Below are 14500 nucleotides of genomic sequence, written 5' to 3'. Positions count from 1 at the left end.
TGTTTAAAATAACCTTCATTAGAGGAATGAATCAATGACTAAGCATTGCACAGCAGTTAAGGGGGTGAACTAGACTTTCATATATTGACATGAATAAACCTCAAAAAGCAGAATGGCATAAAATGAGACATATTAACACAAGACCAGTTTTGTAAATCAAATATTTAAGGATGGGAGAAACACGACTGGGATGAAAGTAAAGGAGAAAAAGTGTGTAAGAATGAAAGCAAGGCCTCACACAGACCAATGATTATGATGTGCCATGAAGTGAGTTCATAATCAGTCCACACTGAGTACCCGAAGTTATTCATTGATCAGGTCTGGGAAGAGGGTAGAATCCTATGGCAAACATAATTAGAGGCCCCTCTGTAGGCTGGATTGAGACCAACCCATAAACAGAACCCTTGGAGTAGTCATTCAACAAGCATGTTTTGAGGGCCTTTTCTGTATCAGTCATTATTCTGTATATTAGAGACACAAAGATGAGCAAGGCAGTAAGGTCTGTTGTTCATCATACTGCAGGTTCACACAGTCTATGCACATTTCTATGCCTTTTTTTTAAACAAAGGAATAGGAAATTTTGGGAAGTGATTTGCCAAAACACACATCTTTATTTGCAGCATTTCTGAGACTAACATCATAAAAAATAAAAGGGAGTAAGTCTGGAAGAAGTGATACACTTATTGGGTCCCAGGAATAAATGTCAAAATCATTCTTAGAAAAATTTTAGTGAGCATTATGAATTCCAAACAAACAACAATATAGTCAATAATGTTTTGATTATCCAAGTTATAGTTACGTGATTAGTTATAAAGACTTACCCTCTACTCTCTACCTCTACTACAGAAAATAAAAAGTTAATAGTATCAAAGACAGTTAAATATCCATAGAGACTGGTCACAGATTAATTCCTCACCTCTGCCCACGAAGTGACATGCCAATCTTCTTCTAATAACAATTGTCTTTAATTCCATAAAATAATGTCAAAGTGATAATATGCATTTGGTCTATTTTTTTTTACTGTCACCACTTCTATTTAATGGTCTTTTCCTTAATCATGACAGATGATGTTGAAAAATTACTATCTCTCTACCACATATTTGATTATTGAGGTCCATTTTTGTTGTGTATCCTTTGTTGCTTAGTAAAGGATGAGTTCATCAAAATGTTTTCTTACATTTGTCCAAGTTATAAAGCTTCTATCTAGTGTGGACTCTGATGCTGGATAAGATCTGAACTTTGACTGAAGGTTTTCCCACATAATTTACAAAGAGCTTTTCCCCCTATGGGAATCTTGATGCCCTTTAAGCAATGAGCTAACACTGTTAGCTTCCCTATGGTCATATGCATACAGTTTTGTTCCAGTGTGGATTTTCTGATGTATACGATTGAGCTTTTTTACATTTTTACATTTATAAATTTTCACTTCAGCATGGGTATTCTGATGATTGAAAAGTGCTAGCTTCCAAATAAAGGCCTTCCCTCATACACTACACTCATAATGGTGCTGCTCTCCAGTGTGGATTCTCTGGTAGGTGACCAGAGCTGAACCACAATGAACCTTTTACTATCTTCTTCAGACCAATAGGGTTTTTCTGCAGTGCAGATTCTCTGATGTTTAATAAGGCTGTCACAGCACCTTGAGGCTTTGCTACACCCACGAATATAGATAAGGCTCTTGTCCAAAATGAATTTACTTATGTTCAATAATACTGAGCTCACACAGAAGGCCTTCCACACTGAAGATATCCAGAAGAGCTCTCTGATGTCTGACAAGACACTGACAAGATCCAGTGTCTTAAGATTTTGCCACATTCTTTTTTTATTTATTTATTTATTTATTTTTTTAATTTATTATTATTATACTGTAAGTTGTAGGGTACATGTGCATAATGTGCAGGTTTGTTACATATGTATACTTGTGCCTTGTTGGTGTGCTGCATTGCATTGGGAGTTATACCTGATTTTGCCACATTCTTCACTCTCATGCAAGCCCTCTCCAGGATGGCTTCTCTGTTGTTTCATGGAACTTGGGTTTACACTGAAGGTCTTTCCATGTTGAGGATAAACACAGGGCTTTCCTCCAGTTTGGACATGCTGGTGTTCAAGTCAGGGCTGCTGGTATATTAAGGCTTTTTTAAATAGGGAGGGATATTTTCAGAAAAATGACTTTCCCACTAACTTTACATTGAGAGCCTGCTTGTTTTATTACAGTTGCTGAGGTTGAAAATCATGCGCAAACTGAAAGGAGGGTTTCCCACTCTCAGAGCATTGGCAGGACTGAATTTCAGAGCAAATTCTCCCAGGTGTCTCAGGTTCCTTTATCAGTGATGCTCTCCTTAGCTTTAGGCAACGTCTGTTGTGCTTCTTCAAAGGGGATCTCCCCTCACTTGGGAAAACTATTCAGAAGCCCATGAACTTGTTCAGTGTTGGGTCCCTAATAAATGTTTCTATTTAGTCCCCCGGGCATCATTCTGTGTTGGACTTCCTCTGGAAAAGTCTTGCTTTGAAACAGACTCCTGTTTAAGGCCAGGAGTCACCATCTGAAAGAACAGGTTGATTATGCAATTAGCACCTTTTTCCTGGAGACAGAAAGGGGAATTCTAATGTAACATATATGAGTAGCCTACAGAGAGAACCTACCTAAAACACACTCTTTATATATGAAGGCTCTAAGTAAGGATATATGTTTGCTTTTTCATTGATTTCTGTTCTTATCTTTAGTACTTTCTGCCTTCAGCTTTCTTTGGGTTTATTTTCCTGTTCTGAAACAGTAGGTCTCAATAAATGGTAGACAGTAGTAGTAGTAGTAGTAGTATCGTTAAAGCAAAACAGGAGAAGTAAAATAGAAGTAAGAGGATTGGGGAGATTCAATACTGATACAAGATCTACTATGAAGATAATAACATAGAAAGCAGAAGATGAAAGAGGTCATCATATCAACATCAATAAAGTATTTTACTATGTACTTGGAGAAAGGATAAGAAATTCAAAGCTGACGGGGTATCAGAGAATATCTGGTCTGTTTACCTCATTTTTAAGGATACAGAAATTGAGGCCCAGGTATGGGGCATGAGCTTAGGTAATACGGTTACTCAGAGGTAATGACTGGATGAGACCAAGGGCTCCTGAATCTCAATCTCACTTTTAGAGTTTTTACTAGCATACCTCATGACTCTTTAAAGCCCAACATGGTACATAGACATAAACCTTCAGATTAAAACTCTCATAATACAGCACTGTGGTTAAGAGAAAAGACTGTGAAGTCAGACTTCTGGTTTCAATTCCTGGCTCTACCGTTTCCTAATGGACAGGTTATTCAATGTCTCTGTTCTTCAACTTCTTCAGCTATAAAATGCGAATACAGAAGTATCTGTCTCATAGCATTGTTATTCATTGAGAAAAATATATATATATAGGCATTCAGGAAAAGCCCTGGTATAGAAAGCATACCATAAATATTGGCTATCAGGGTAGATACGCTATCTCAATAATAGATTATTGTTATTACACACTGAATTCTTTGTAAGGATTATTTTCCCCACCCCACAGATACTAGGCTTGGTAATTTGAGTTGTTTTAGCAGTGACATATGCTCCTCCAGAGTAGCTAATTTAAATCCATCACATAGTCCTACAACTGTTTTTTCTATTGCTGTAAGAGCAGCACATTCAAGGTAGGACTGCTCCTCTAGCCTGGATCCTAGAATAGAGAGAATGTATTGCACAGCTGCAACTGACCCATAACTGATGTGTAAGAATAAACCTTTGTTATTGCAAGCCACTGAGATTTGGGAGGTTGTTGATTACATGACAAAAAGCTAATTGATCCTAATTAGCCCAAAATGACTTGTACAATCTCAAGCCATACCAAGGGCTGCAAAGAATCCATAAAGAATAATAATCATCCCTGCAGTCAAAAAACTCACAATCAAAGGAGCAGGACAAGAGAGACACATACAAAGTAAAATAGGGCTGGGTGCGGTGGTTCACGTCTGTAATCCTAGCACTTTGGCAGACCATGGCAGGTGGATTAGCTGAGCTCAGGAGTTTGAGACCAGCCCGGGCAACACGGTGAAACTCCATCTCTACTGAAACTACAAAAATGAGCTGGGCAAGGTGGCGTATGCCTATAGTCCCAGCTACTGAGGAGGCTGAGGCATGAGAATCGCTTGAAACTGGGAATTGGAAGTTGCCTTGAGTTGACATTGTGCCACTGCATCCCAGGCTAAGCAACAGAGTGAGAAACTGGCTCAAAACAAAAAAACAAAGCAAAAGAGAAGATGAATGTTCTAAGAAAGAAACAATGTGCTATGGGAGGTGAAAGAAGAGGAAGATTGGAAGTAGTTACAGAAATGCAAATATGTTTGTTTAGAAATCAGACATCAATAGAGCTCAACCTAAAATGTTTTAATGAACTGTGCAACTTGTTCTAAACATCTTCCAGGTTGAAGCTTTCCTACTTTTTGATAAAGAAGTTTGGAATCCCAACTAAGCACCCAAACTGTGATGTAGAAGATTCAGAGTTTTTTCATGAGGAACAAATTGTCTTTACTTAGAAAGTCATCTACTACTCATGCTCATGCTGAAGTGGGTTGGCTTTATAGCTGGGCAAGAATAAAGTTTAGCTATCTATTCACACATCCATCCCCTAAACCATCACAAAAAGAATCTGAGGTAGCTATAAAGAATATGTGATCACAGATACTTGTCACAGAATTCAATCATGAATCTTAAGCCAATACTTGCTTAATGTATGTGAAATCTGAGAGACACTACTTGATAATCATTTAACTTTCCATCCATTTAGATTCTTGAAGTCGAACCCTTTTGATTATCAAAATCAAGATTATATAAAGCAAATCCCTGAACATACTCTTAGCATCATGTAGAAATGCTTCACTAAGTTAGAAATTTCATGGGAGAATGAACTAAAACTATATTCAATAGCTTGGATCCATCTCACAATGTCAAAAGAAACAAGTCAGCCACAAAGGAGTTATGTGGTATACACAAAGTTCAAAAACAGGCATAATTCATCATGGTGTTACAAGGAATCATGGGGATAAAGGCTTCTGGAAGGCTGAAAATATTATTTCTTGACCTGGGTGTGGGCTACACAAGTGTGTTCACTTAGTTTAAGTGATAAAATTGTATGCTTATGATTTGTATATTGTAGGTGTGTTGTAATTTAATAGAAGTTAACACAAGATTTTGTGGGATTGTTTTAGGGTTCACTATGACCCATTTTTTCTTTTTAAAACTATAGTTGAAGACAATATCTATTATTTAATATATTTTACACAGGGATTCAAGCAATATGTTTATCTGAATTTAGTTCCAGGAAAAAGTTCATCTCTGCAGTCAAAGAGAGTTGCTTTCTTTTGTTAGGCAAATAAAAAACAATATAAAACAACCTATTTTCCCTTTTGCTAATTGCCAGAAAACTTCAACTTCAGTGCTCAAGTGCATTAATCAATTATTTCTGAGAAGAGAAAAATTTATCATCTGCAGTAGGTTGAGTGGTGGCCCCCAAAAAGTTATGTCTGTGTCCTAACCCCTGGAATCTGTGAATGTGACCTTATTTGAAAAAAGGGTCTTGGCAGATAATTACTAAGTTTATGATCTCAAGAAAAGATCAGCCTGGAATATCCAGGTGGGCCCTAAATCCAGTGACAAGGATCCCTGTAAGAGATAGGAAAGGAGAAGACAGACAGTAGACAAAAGCTGTGTGAATACAAAGGTTGAGATTTGAGTGATGTGGCTACAAGCCTAGGATTCCTAGAATCTGGAAGAGGCCAGGAAGTACCCTAGAGCTTTCAGATGGAGTGCAGCCCTGCCAACAACTTAATTTGGACTTTTGGCCTCCAGAGCAGTGTGAAAATAAATTTCTGTTGTTTCATGCCACCAAGTTTGTGGTAATCTACTATGGCAACCCTATGAAACTAATACCATCTGAAGAGTTCAAACAAGGGGACACTCTGCCTTTGTTTTAGCTCTCATCAACAAGTTTCCTTTTGGGGCATAACTAGTGCCCCGTTTTGGGGGTAATTTTTGTTTAAAATGGTACCCAAATATAGTGGTGAAGTGCTGTCTAGTGTTCCTAAGTGCAACAAGACTGTTATGTGCCTTACAGAGAAAATAGGTGTGTTAGATAAGCTTCATTCATGCATGAGTGACAGTGCTATTGGCTATAAATACAATGTTAATGATTCAACAAATTCAGTACATCCAGAAAAAGGAAGAGCAAATTTGGTTGAGGTCACTAGGGAAAGTGCTAAAAAGCCACATCTACAGTGTGGGATGAAGCTAAGAAAAAGCCAGGCACGGTGGCGCATGCCTGTAATCCTAGCTACTCAGGAGGTTGAGGCAGGAGAATCACTTGAACCAGGGAGGCGGAGGTTGCAGTGAGCCAATATTGTGCCGTTGCACTCTAGCCTGGGCAACAAGAGTGAAACTCCATCTCAAAAAAAAGAAAAAAAAATTGAGAATTCATGAGATGACAACTAATTAAAGAAAAAAACCAAGAACATGTGAAACCCATCTAAGTTAGTGCTGGCTGTCTCCCATACTGTGGAAAATGTTAAAAGTGTGTGTGTGTAAAATGTTAAAGTTTCAGGCAAGACACGTTCTAAATATTAGAAGGCTATGGAATATTTTTTAAACACCTGTGTAGTATTATACAGAAAAGGGTTATGTGGAAGAGCTGCTTTCCTTATTTATTTTTATTTTTTATTTTTAGAGAGACAGGGTCTTGTTATGTTGCCTAGGGTGGTCTCAAACTTCTGGCCTTGTGATCCTCCTGCCCTGTCCTCCCAATGTGCTGGAATTGCAGGTGTAAGCCACCTACCTGCTCAGCCAAGGAAGAGCTGCTTTCAAACCCTGATGGGACTGGTTTATTTCACAAGCATGTTGGCGAACAAATGTTTACAATGCAAATGACATATGGATTGATGAAAATATTATGAGTACAGGCTCACAGGAATTTAACCCCCCATTAACTCTAGGAACAACAGTTCAGTACTCATTAATTCAGTGTTTGTGGTAACATTATAGGACCCAACTGACGGTAAGTAATGCGAACTGATTGTATATAGTCGTTCCTCGGTATCTGTTGGGGACTGGTTCCAGGACACCTCAGCATGCACAAGTCCCTTATATAAAACAACATGGTATTTACATATAACTACACACATCCTCCTATATACTTTTAAATCATCTCAAGGTTACTGATCATACCTAATTTAATGAAAATGCTATGTAAATAGTTGCTATACTATATTTTTAAAATGTTCTATTATTTTAGAAATCAGCTACCAGTGGAGCGCAACCTAAAATATTTTAATGAACTGTGCAACCACCAAGTAAGACTTGTTCTAAAGTCTTGTTTTTGTGCAGGTTAAACAGAGTCAAGAAAATGTGAAACCCTTCTCAGCTAGTGCTGGTTAGCTCGCATACAGGTAGTGTGAAAAATGTTAAATTTTTAGGCAAGGCAGGTTGTGAAGATCAGGATCAAGATAACTATTTATTTATTTAATTATTATTATTTCTGAATACTGACAATACACGGTTGAATCCATGGATGTGGAACCTGTGGACGGGAAGAGCCAATTTCTGAGGGTAACAAATGGGAAAATGATTTCGTTTGAGTCTAAGAGGTTGGCAGCCTTCTATTTCTCTTCTGCTGAGTGTATCCAAAGAAGTGAATGGTTAGCAAAGGCTTGGAATATCCAAGTTTCAAAAATGTTGGAGGTATGAGACAAGGGTAATCTCAAGATGAGTCACTGGAGAAAGGAACCTACAGGTGAGGTCACAGCAGGCCTTCCAGACAAAGATGCCAACTATTACCACTTCTTTTTATCATGGTAGTAGAGGTCATACTAATGTAATAAGGGGGAAAGAAAGTATAAAAATTTGAAAGGAAGAAATACAACTGTCATTATTTGCAAATGGTATATGTAAAGACCAAAAATATCTATATGTTGTTAGAATGCTGGCTACAAAGTCAATATATAAAAATCAATGCTAAGTCTCTGTAAACAGAAAGTAAATTTTTAAAAATGACACTACTAACAATTACATGGAAGCAATGTCAAATGTCTAGAGATAAATCTAATACAGATCATTAAGACCAACACAGAAAGCCATAAAATATTATTGGGAAAAATTAAGACCCTAAAGAAATGGAATGCTATACCATGTTCATGAATTAGAAAATTCATGCAAGAATGTTGATTCTCCCCATTAATCTATAGATTCAATACACTCTCAATCAAAATCCCAATAATTTTTTAGAAGGGAGTGGGTCAAATTTGACAGCTGATTCTAAAATTTATATGTAAATGCAAAGAACCAGGAACAGCCAAGACACTTATGAAGCAGGAGAAGAAGGTGGTGTTAAGAACTAAGCTGATGCAGAAAGAACTGAGCTGTCAGGTGTTGTGGTGGTCAGTTAAAACATGCCAAAACGATAAGGTATCAGTCAAGCCTTCCATCAGCAGTAGCATTAGCAAGAGGCTCAGCAGGAAAAAGTGCTGGCTCCTGCAGTGTTACATTCTTACCCATGGAACAGAGTCAAGCAAGTGTCAAAAGAATCAGCCAAGTATGGGGATCATCTTACTACTAAGACAAACCTGAATAAAAGGCTCCATCCATTTTATGGGCCTAAGGGCTGGTAGGAGAAAGAGTGAAAATTGCTAGGAGTGGAAAAGTACTAAATATTGAAAGTGAAGACAAGTGGCATCAAGGTTCCTGATCCCAGTAAAAAGGTCTCAGAATTGTTTAGAGGAGGCCACCAATAAACAGACCTCCAAATAGAGGTGCTTGGTATGCAGATATGCCGAACAGCATGGCTGGGCTGGGGGTCTGGGTCCTTGACTGCAACTTTCTTCAGAGACTGCAATGCATTGGCTGTGCCCCAAGTCTGGCATGGGAAGCGTAGCTTTCCTTCATGAGGTGTACGGACTTTGTAACTGCCTATGGTTGGGCCTGAAAAATGACACATAAAATTTGGCACGGAGTCTGACTCTTCAAGTAGGATGATTTGCTCCACTGGATACCAGAACAATGTAAAGCTACAATAATTAGGAAAATCTCATATTGATGCAAGGAGAGCCAAATAAAGCAATGGAACGTAACAGAGAAACTAGAAACAGATCCATGCATTTTTGGAAAATTAATTAATGACAAATTGGCACTGTAGAACAGTGGGAAATAACAGGCATTCCCATAAGTGATGAAGGATGAAAAGAATATCCATATGGGAAAAGAATGAAATTAGACTTTACCTCACTCAGGAAGAAAAATAAATTTCAAATGGATTACAGATACAAATGAGAAAGCAAATTAGAAAACTTTTTAGAATGGTCGAGATTATCTTCATGATCTTAAGGGCGAGAAAGAATTATTCAAAAGACACAAGACACACACGAAAGAAAAAGATTGATACATTTGACTATATTAAAATTAAAAACTTATATTCATCAAAAGACACCATTAAGAGAATAAAAGGCAAACTATAAAGATGGAGATAATATTTGCATCCTCTATGAAAAGAGCTCATATCCAGAATATGTAAATAATTCCTATAAACATTAAAAAAATTGAACAGAACTTTCCAAAAGAATACCAGACAGTAATAAGTAAGCAAGGAAGCTAACCTACTCTTAGTCCAAGAGATGTCACCTCATCTTTCAAGGTTACTAGCTGCATGACAATAAAAAGTGGCCTGAGTAAGAGCTGCTATGCCCTTGCAATGTTGGCACACCCAACAAGACATGTAGGAGTGCAAGGCCCAAGGAGGATGGTCTCTCCCAAAAATGGTACACTGAGTTACAACATAAAATGGGTTTTTTACTGCACAAAATGTTTGAAGAAACACTGGTCTAAAGAATATGCTTCACACTTCTTAGCAGAACAAAGAATGTCATGGTCTGGTCATAATATACTACTTTCATATGCATATTCTATGATTCTCGAAATATAATCAAGGTCCATGAAAACTTCCTTCTTTACCCCCAGATGCATTGTGCTTTTTCACATGCTATTCTCACTGTACCTTCCCTCATTCTTCTTTATCATATGGCTCAAGAACTCATTTTTTTTCCTCCAAACTTTCGTCCTCCTCCAAAGCCTTTCCAATTGTTTTCGTGAGTCATTGTTAAACCTTCTTCAGTGCAAAGTACTCTACAAATCCAGTGGCTTTATCACAGTATTCGTTGTTTTCTATCTACTCTCTTCTCCCTGTCACCAAATAGCCTGCGAGTCCCCTGAGATTAGGGTGCTTTTTTTCACTTATTTTTGTATTCCTAGCACCTGGCACAAGACCCAACCTAAAACAAATAATCACTAGTACCTTACTTTGAGCTCAAAAGGAATAACCACAGTACACATATCCTGACTGCTTAATGGTTAAATTCTTCAACAAAATAAATTTATTTTCAGAAATAGCTCCTCCTTCAAAGTCTTCAGAATACCACTCACTGCTTAGTATTTATAGTTGCGCTGGTTTGGAGTGGGATATGGCATCACATTCAGTGCTGATCCCAAAAGGGTGTCCTCCACCCAGATGACTGTCTGTAAACCTCCATTCTAGAAACAAACCAAGATAGCTGGGGTTAGAAAGGTAAACATTAAAAACATTGAAGATAACAGCACAGAAATGGGGTGACAGGTCAAATAAAGGAAAACCTAGTCTCCTTCAATTGCCAAAGACAGGAAGAAGCAAGGCAAAAGAATTCACACATGAAGTCAGCAAAGCAAAGAGAACTTCTTGAAGCCCTTCACTTCTGCTATAAGTACAGTATGTGTTTTAACTTCTCTAATGTGCCCCATTCCCTGAGTAAGGTCCATTTCCTCAATGTGAGCTCAGAACCATGATCTTCTTTGCCTTCAATCCCCATATCCAGGCCTTGGGCAGGGCTGTAGGCACTACTCCAATACCAGAGGCTTCATCATGTGCTTTTCCACATGCATCTCTGACCTTAGTGCCTTCTGGTCACAAGTTGGCTCAGAGCTTCATGAGGTCCAGTGTGTTTTACAGCTGACTTGCCTGAAGTGCTGATTAGGATAATTCATGGAAACTGTGCATCCCTTTGCAACACAGAGCCTCTTTCTGAGAAGTGAACAACATTTCACCTTCCCAGAGAGCGTTCTCTATAATCTATTCCAAATGTGAACCACCAAAGCTATCTGTAATTTCTATCAATTTGGCATATTCATCTTGAACCTCACATGAATTAAATTTCAGGAATAAAAAATTTCAGGACTATTACTCAGGAGGGAGAAATCACTGTTAAAATAGAAAAACAGCCTAACCTGGTGGCTTATGCCTGTAATTCCAGCACTTAGGTAGGATAAGGCGGGAGGATCGCTTGAGCAGGGGAAGTGGAGACCAGCCTGGGTAACATAGTAAGACCTTGTCTCTCCAAAAAATAAGAAATTAGCAGGCATGGTGGTGCAAACCTGTAGAACCAGCTATTTGGGAGGCTGAGATGGGAGGATCACTTGAGCCCAGGAAGCTGAAGCGGCAGTGAGGTGGGATCACACTACTGTACTCCAGCCTGGATGATACAGCAAGATCCTGCTTCAAAAGGAAAAAAAAAAAAAAAAAAAAAAAAAAAAAGAAAGAAAAATAGTAACAAAGTAATTTTAAAGTCCAGATTTCTCTCCTGAGTTTCACATGTACAAATACAGGCTTTGGAGATTAGGGTTAGGAAGTGAGATCATGGTCTGGTGGACAGCTCTAGTGGGATTCCCATAGACAAAGCAAAAACATTTTCAAAATCAAACTCACCTCTCAAATCTGAGTATTCTTGGTTGACATTAGGTATCGAGCTTCACATAGTCATCCTAAAACCAACACCAACCTCGAAAATTCCCCAAATGTCCCATTATTATACCTCTGAGCCTTTGCATATACGACACTACACACAGCAGTGAGCTATGATCAGCTATGAGCAAGGGTCAGAAGTCAGAAATACTTAAATCTCCTCGGGAAGTTTTTGTCTTTGTTTTGTTTGCGTTGGTTGAGGAACCTCAGTCAAACTCAAAAGCTTATTGAGTCAGTAAGTCAAAAAAGGTTTAAGGCTTTTTGACTATGCAAGAATCTCCCTGAAAAATTATCTGTTGGGTTTCCTACCTAAAAAGATGCTCTACCTTCTGCCAAGAAGTCACAAACACATCTAATCATCCTAAGAGCACAGTGGTACATCAAAGGCAAAGAAAGATAAATGGGTTGGTATTTTCCAGATTCAACTAAGGATATGTCCTTCCTCTCTCACCAATTGCTTCCAATGTCAAAATCTAATGTTTTATCTATAACACCAACAGCAACAAAACAACAACAAAAGGCTTGCTCATAAGAGGAAAATGTTTGAATTGCTAGTTTGCTCTAAGCCAACATAAACTACATTATATACTATATGGTTTTTAAATGGCTTTACCTTATGAGTTGCAAAATTACATTCTCAGAAGTAGATGTGATTTTAGAGCCTTAGAAACAATGCTGATGGAGTTACTTTTCAGTGATTTCTCACTTCAGTATTTCAAGGATGAAGTGTCAATTAAGGGATTAACTTTAACCATACTCTTCTTTCGATGGTATCTTCTGATGTAACAAAAGCCCTTTGGAATATATTTGCCACATAAATCACTGATGACACTTTCCTTTGGCATGTATTTTCTGGTGTTTAGTAAGATTAGAACTCCCACGGAAAGCTTTCCCACACTCTTCACACTCATATGGTTTCTCTCCAGTATGGATTCTCTGGTGATGAATAAGGGTTGAGATCTGGCTGAACGCTTTTCCACACTCTCCACACTCATAGGGCTTTTCTCCAGAGTGAATCCTCTGGTGATTAATAAGTGCTGAGTTCACATAGAAGGCCTTCCCACATTCCTTACACTCATACGGCTTTTCTCCTGTATGGATTCTCTGATGCTTGATGAGGGCTGAGCTCACACTGAAAGCTTTTCCACACTCATCACACTCATAAGGTTTCTCACCAGTATGGATTCTCTGGTGTTTGATAAGGTCTGAGCTCACACTAAATGCTTTGCCACACTCATTACATTCATAGGGTTTCTCTCCATTGTGGATTCTCTGATGTATAATCAGGTGTGCCCTTACACTGAAGGCTTTCTTACACTCATTACAAGTATAAGGCTTCTCACCAGTGTGGATTCTTTCATGCACAGTAAGGGTTGAGCGCACGCTAAAGGCTTTTCCACAGTGATCACACTCATAGGGTTTCTCTCCAGTGTGGATTCTCTGATGTCGAACAAGGCCTGAGCTCTGGGCAAACTTCTTTCCGCAATCATTGCATTTATACCGTCTTTCTTCCATGCGCCTACCCTCATGCCTTTCTAACTGGTCCTCATACTGAGAGACTTTTTCATACTCAGGAGTCTGTAAAGTATCCCCATTATATATGCTAGGGACCTTCTGGTGTGGGTCCATCCTTAGAAAAACCTTCCCTTCAGCCCTTCAGAGTTGACACCTTGTTCACACCTCTGGCCTTGAATCCTAAAATAATAAACAGACCTTTGAAATGTGCTTTATTCCTGTTGCTAAAGCAATATAATATGATATAGACTAGAGCTCTCAAACACGTTCAGTAATCCCAGGACACGCCAATCATATGGCACTCACATAAAATGTTTTCATTCAGCCTGTATCATGTCTCAGTACCATCAAAGAACTGCTGGAATGAATATCTGACCCAAACAGCTATTTAAATATATCTTCATGGCACACGCCTATCATCTCAGCTACTTGGGAGGCAAAGGCAGAAGGATCACTTGAGTCTGGGAGATTGAGGCTGTAGTGTGCTGTGATCACGCCACTACACTCCAACCTGGGCAACAGAGCAAGACCCTGTCTCAAAAAATATATATGAATAAATAAAATATCCTCTATAAAGGCATCTAAAACATACACATACAATCTGGAATATAAATAAATATAAAAATAATATATAGTTCCTACTTTTAAAGGCGAATCATATTTAATTAATTGGAAAACAAGACAGAAACTCAAGAGATTTGCAGATAGAGCAGATAAAGGAGGATGGGAATAGAAATGGCAATAGAAACAAATTCAACTGATAAGAAGTTTGGAAAAATGACAATAACACCATTAACAGGTATGTTTTACCACCCACAGGAGTCCATACTACTTGAGATGAAAGAGAGACATGGGGACGAAAAAAGCTCTGTTCATTGCTATGCCACTACTACTTCTGCAGCTGTTGTTGCTATGATAAACAGTATCTCAGCAACAGGGATGCTTTGTCTCTGCTGGAATTGTGACAGAATAAACCCTTCACCTCTCCAAAGAAAATGGATGGCTGCTACTTTCTTGGGAACAAACCTAGTTTTGTGTCCAAACTTGATAAAATTTTTGCTTCCAACTCAAATTACACTAATTACCCCTCTCTGCTTTTTTCCACCTTACAAATTGTTTTATGTCTTGACAGTTATAAGTTAACAGTATGCACCCT

At 38.3% G+C, this 14500-nt stretch overlaps 2 protein-coding genes across 2 annotated transcripts; both read right to left on the bottom strand.

The window, feature by feature from the left end:
- Positions 1-1025: 1025 nt before the first annotated feature.
- LOC112622992 (putative zinc finger protein 727) lies at positions 1026-1815 on the bottom strand. Its single transcript, XM_025383108.1, has one exon. The coding sequence runs from the start codon at positions 1813-1815 to the stop codon at positions 1459-1461; it is 357 nt and encodes a 118-aa protein (XP_025238893.1). The 3' UTR covers positions 1026-1458.
- An 8594-nt stretch (positions 1816-10409) lies between these two features.
- On the bottom strand, positions 10410-14090 carry LOC112622990 (zinc finger protein with KRAB and SCAN domains 8-like). The gene is made up of 2 exons (XM_025383106.1): positions 12463-14090; positions 10410-10589 (listed from the first exon to the last, which is right to left on the bottom strand). Exon 1 carries the CDS (start codon positions 13456-13458, stop codon positions 12649-12651), a length of 810 nt encoding a protein of 269 aa, XP_025238891.1. The 5' UTR covers positions 13459-14090; the 3' UTR covers positions 10410-10589; positions 12463-12648.
- Between the last annotated feature and the right edge of the window lie 410 nt (positions 14091-14500).

The sequence above is a fragment of the Theropithecus gelada genome, chromosome 4 (assembly GCF_003255815.1).
Source record: "Theropithecus gelada isolate Dixy chromosome 4, Tgel_1.0, whole genome shotgun sequence".
NCBI classification, from domain to species: domain Eukaryota; kingdom Metazoa; phylum Chordata; class Mammalia; order Primates; family Cercopithecidae; genus Theropithecus; species Theropithecus gelada.
This window is presented reverse-complemented; position numbering and strand designations above follow the sequence as displayed.